This window comes from Aptenodytes forsteri, unplaced genomic scaffold (assembly GCF_000699145.1).
Source record: "Aptenodytes forsteri isolate BGI_AS27 unplaced genomic scaffold, ASM69914v1 Scaffold111, whole genome shotgun sequence".
NCBI classification, from domain to species: Eukaryota; Metazoa; Chordata; class Aves; order Sphenisciformes; family Spheniscidae; genus Aptenodytes; species Aptenodytes forsteri.
The window spans coordinates 2237696-2242616 of NW_008794710.1; the positions used below are offsets into that span (position 1 = coordinate 2237696).

Genomic DNA, 4921 nt, shown 5'->3' on the forward strand with positions numbered 1-4921 from the left:
CGGGGCGGCGCAGGTGGCGGCGGGCAGCCTGCTGGCTCTGCTCATCCTCTGGACGCTCTTCGGGAACGTGCTGGTGTGCGCGGCAATCGTCCGCTACCGGCACCTGAGGAGCAAGGTCACCAACATCTTCATCGTGTCCCTGGCTGTCTCGGACCTGCTGGTGGCTGTGCTAGTCATGCCCTGGAAGGCGGTGGCTGAGGTGGCCGGGTACTGGCCTTTTGGGGCTTTCTGCAACATCTGGGTGGCCTTTGATATCATGTGCTCCACGGCCTCCATCCTGAACCTGTGCGTGATTAGTGTGGACAGGTACTGGGCTATTTCCAGCCCTTTCCGCTATGAGAGGAAGATGACCCAACGGTTGGCTCTGGTGATGATCAGTGTGGCATGGGCTTTGTCTGTGCTCATCTCCTTCATCCCTGTCCAGCTCAACTGGCACAAAGGTGGGGATGTTGTTGCTGCTGGTGATATTGGAGATGGATTTGGCACTGGTTGGGCAGCAGCAGGTGCTGTCACCACCTGGGCGGAAGATATGAGCACCACATGGGTGGCGTTAGCAGCAGTGAGACCCTCTGATGGGACCTCTGGCAGCAATGATACCCTCCCTGGACCATCAGAGAGCTGTGACTCCAGCCTCAACAGGACTTACGCTATTTCATCGTCCTTGATCAGTTTTTATATCCCGGTGGCTATCATGATAGTTACCTACACTCGAATCTACCGCATTGCCCAGGTGCAGATTCGTCGTATCTCTTCCCTGGAGAGGGCAGCTGAGCATGCACAGAGCTGCCGGAGCAGCCATGTTGACTGCCACCATCACACAAGCCTCAAGTCCTCCATCAGGAAAGAGACCAAGGTGTTGAAGACTCTCTCCGTCATCATGGGTGTCTTTGTCTGCTGCTGGTTGCCGTTCTTCATCTTGAACTGCATGGTTCCCTTCTGCGAGAGCCCACCCAGTGACCCCCATGCTGGCCTTCCCTGTGTCAGTGAGACCACCTTTAATATCTTTGTCTGGTTTGGTTGGGCCAACTCTTCTCTCAACCCCATCATCTATGCCTTCAATGCTGACTTTAGAAAGGTCTTCTCCAATCTCCTGGGATGCGGTCAGTTTTGCTCTAGTACTCCAGTGGAGACTGTTAATATAAGCAACGAGCTTATCTCTTACAACCAGGACACCCTTTTCCATAAGGAGGTAGTGACTGCTTATGTTAACATGATCCCAAATGTGGTTGACTGTGAGGAAAATCGTGAGGACCCTTTTGATAGGATGTCCCAGCTCCCCCCTGACCATGAGGTTGCCACTGACTCTGTCTGTGAGCTGGACTGTGAGGGGGAGATTTCGCTAGGCAAAATAACACCTTTCACTCCAAATGGTTTACATTAAATTGCATCCTGTCCTGGTCAGTTCTTCTTGGATTATACAACAAAATATTAGCACTGAGTGGAAAAACCTGCTTGATTTTATGCTATAGTTTGGTCAGTCACTTCGTGCTAAACTCACATCTACGTGTAGCACTTTGCAGGATGTAGACAGTCATACAGGGAGCTGGCAGCACAAACTTAATTCAGCACTTCCCCAGGCTGAGAGAGGACCAGGCAGTCGCGTTGATTAGCTGTGGTGAGGTATTGTGGTATAATTACAGTCAGTTCATGTTTGTAACATGTTTGCAAATGAAAGGTGCCATTGTCAGTGCTAAGTATTACAACTTCTAAAATCAGGGACACGTGTGGCTGGCATAGACATTAAATAGAAAAAATTCTAGGCTGTTCGTTTGTTCAGATCTTATGTTTCTTTTTCTCTGTTGTTTTTTGTTTGGTTGGTTTTTTTGTTGTTTTTTAAAGATAGAAACAGTGAGGTGGTGATTTGGATGATTATTTAAATGCCTGTTTCTGCCAAAACAGTTTATGTGAAATCCATGTTCTTCTAGGCGGCGTTGTTGCCTATATATTCTTGCCATGTTCCCAGATGAATAAATAAAAGTTACATTGATCAAGGGGTTATTATCTTTCATTTATCACCCTGAAAGGTTTACAACAAGTATTCAAACTTTAACATTTCTGTTTGAATGGTTAGGATGACTAACAGCTAAACCCTATTATTTTAAAAGCAAAATAGTCTGTGTAGAAAATACAATTTTTTAGTAAAAGCAAGGCTTATATAGGAATGATTGACTTAAATGAACTCTTTTACATGGCTCTACTTACAGCTAGATTTATGCCTGTTTTTCTTTAGTATTAACTGATGCTATCCCTCTCCGCAGCTAAGAATATCAAGTATACATACCTACAAGCTATTAAAACTTTCCACTTAATTCTATACTTGAACTTACTTTCTAAAGATACTATTAATGAGAAGAGTTTGGTGATAGAATTAGGAGCTTGATGTGTCTGAAACCAATAATTATGTTTGAAAATGATGCTAATGATCAGCATTTCCCAGTGTAGACATTAGAGAACTCATTCAAACCAAGAGAAGAAAAAAATGCTGTTGATGTATTGTTTTAGTTATTTACTTATTAACCGGAACTTAAATATACTTTAAGTGCTTTGACTCTACAAAACATTTTAAGGCAGTCTTTAAAAATTGTAAAAGAGTATTTTAAGCTCTGTTTCTATTGAAACATTTATATCAAATGGAATATTTTATTTAGAAACATTTGTAAGCTTTCAGCTCAGAAATCAAAAGTGATCTTATTTCCAAGACAAATGATCAAAGGTAGTAAAAGCAATACCAATATTTATTCCAAGTTTTGGCTCACAAAATGAACAACATTTGAATTCATTTGCCCTTTAAAAATACCCATGCCATGAGCTCAGCAGATTTAAATCGAATGGTAGGTGTTGATTCAGTAGCACTCCTTCCTAATGGACTCTAACCGACTCACCTGGGAGCTCCCCCCATCCTGCCTAGCTGGGAGCTGAAGGCCCCTGTATGATGTCTGGGGGAGAAGTAGGATCTGCACTAGTCAGCGTGCTTCAGGAGAAGTCATTTAAGCAGATGCTGGGATTTCTGAATGTTATGCACTTAGGATTGAGCCTCTTTGGAAGTCAAGCCCCTAATACTGGTTTGGGGATTGTCTTACCACCCCTTGGGATACGGGGTGGAAGAAGCACAGGAGGCATGTGATTGAAATCCCTTTGTGGTTGCCTCAGCTGCAATCCGGTTTTGTCTGTAAGCAACGTTTTGTGTGTGTAGTCTTTGATGTTAATTGGTTATATCATCGTTTTGGATTATCTTTTCAATTGCTTGTCACTGAAGATTGACATCTACCTGAGCATTTTCTTTGCTGTTGATATGAAATCTCGGTGTAATATCCCTTTACAGCTGTCCTCAGAAAAGGGTATTGTGACTGTGGCTTAGGGAAGCTTGAAAAACAGAAATCCCATGCCCAGAGCCAGGTTCAACCTACTAATGGCTTGACATTGAGGGTGAGTATGTTAGTATGATCTACTAAAGCAATCATATGTTGTCGGGAGTTAACCATAGTTCTAGCCCTGCTAGTTAGATAAACTTGCCCAGAATAAAATCATTTTCCCGAATAAGAATGAAGGAAACTGCTTCTGGTGGTGCAGTGATGAATTATCCCAATCGGAATTTAGATTTTTGCATTTTCTAGTTACTACTCAAGTTTTGAGGTTAGTACAGTGTGTTAAAACTTTCCAGATCTGTGCAAAAAGCCTATGATACCCAGATGCAAGAGGTGCAGGCTCACGGTGCTGATTCCAGCTCCCTGTATTTTATCCAATTTTGTCCATATTACATCAGAAACAGCCCAGGGAGATAGGGAAGGGAAAACAGCTGATCTCTTCCTGAGCACCTGCGTGCCAAGAGGCTGTGCAGTCCGATGCTGCATGTTACACCCTGCTCCAGCAGCAGTACAGAGCAGCAGAACAGTGTCAGTAGTAACAGTGAAGAGTGTCCCCCCACCTCCCCAAGTAGCCTTTCCTCTTCAAAATAATCCCTGTGCTGGTGGTGTGACAGTTGCCTTGGATCCAGTTCCCTGCAGGTGTGGTGGAGGGGTAGATGTGTACAAGAAGATGCTAGTGCATCCCCCTGACAGGTGTTTTTCTCCTTGTCGAGGCTTTACCTGCCTGGGTTTCTGGAATAAGTGGGTGAGCTAATGCTGGGATGCAAGAAGATGACATCTTCATCAGTGGGTTTATGTAACAGCTTTGCAAAGAATATCAGAAACAGTCTTAGATCTGAAGGAAGGCAATTTTTAGCCTGCCCCCAGAATTTGGGAGCATGATTAGGACAATACAGAAAACTGGTCAAATTGCCACTTTCCGTTACAAATTTTATGTAATGTTTATGACTTCAGCTGGTAAATGATTTCTGATGGTGGCTCTACGATGTAATCTCTCTCCTTGGAATATGCACATGTCAGGGGGCTTCATCCTTTGGAGCCTAGGAGCATCCAAGCAGAAGGGAACATTTCTGCTTTGAAAGACAGAAGGTACTTTTTTGCTAGAAGCACAGGTTGACTTTACAGATCTGAAAAAAACCCTTTTTGTTGAGTTGTAACATAGGGATGATTATTTGCTTTTTAATGTGTCTTAATTACTTATCACTGACAAAGCTAGAGTATTCAGAATTAGTAAGATACACTTTTTAAAGAAATGCGTATCTTGCCTTGAACTGTAAAAAGGGGCAGACCATTTTACTGAGAACATCCCCAAAAAAGATTTTAACTGGTTTCTCTCAGATGAAACTGCTGCCCTACTTTTTTAATGGTTTCCCTCTTAAGGACTAATGCATCTGCCTAGCCGTAGAGCAGAGTTCACTGGAAGTGCAAGTAGGTTTTTATAATCCTCATATCCTCATGGTGTCACTCTGGAACTCATCTGTGCCAATGGTTTTGTGCCTCCCATCAACATGTTTCCTTCCGTGAAAGTCACCTTGCTCCTGTCATACATTTTACTC

The 4921-nt window shown here is 43.4% G+C and overlaps 1 protein-coding gene across 1 annotated transcript; it reads left to right on the forward strand.

Moving 5' to 3' along the window:
- Positions 1–4: 4 nt before the first annotated feature.
- Positions 5–1989, forward strand: DRD5 (dopamine receptor D5; the record flags this gene model as incomplete). Its single annotated transcript, XM_019470624.1, has 1 exon — positions 5–1989. A coding segment is annotated over one exon (1377 nt), but the record flags the coding sequence as incomplete, so codon positions are not given.
- Between the last annotated feature and the right edge of the window lie 2932 nt (positions 1990–4921).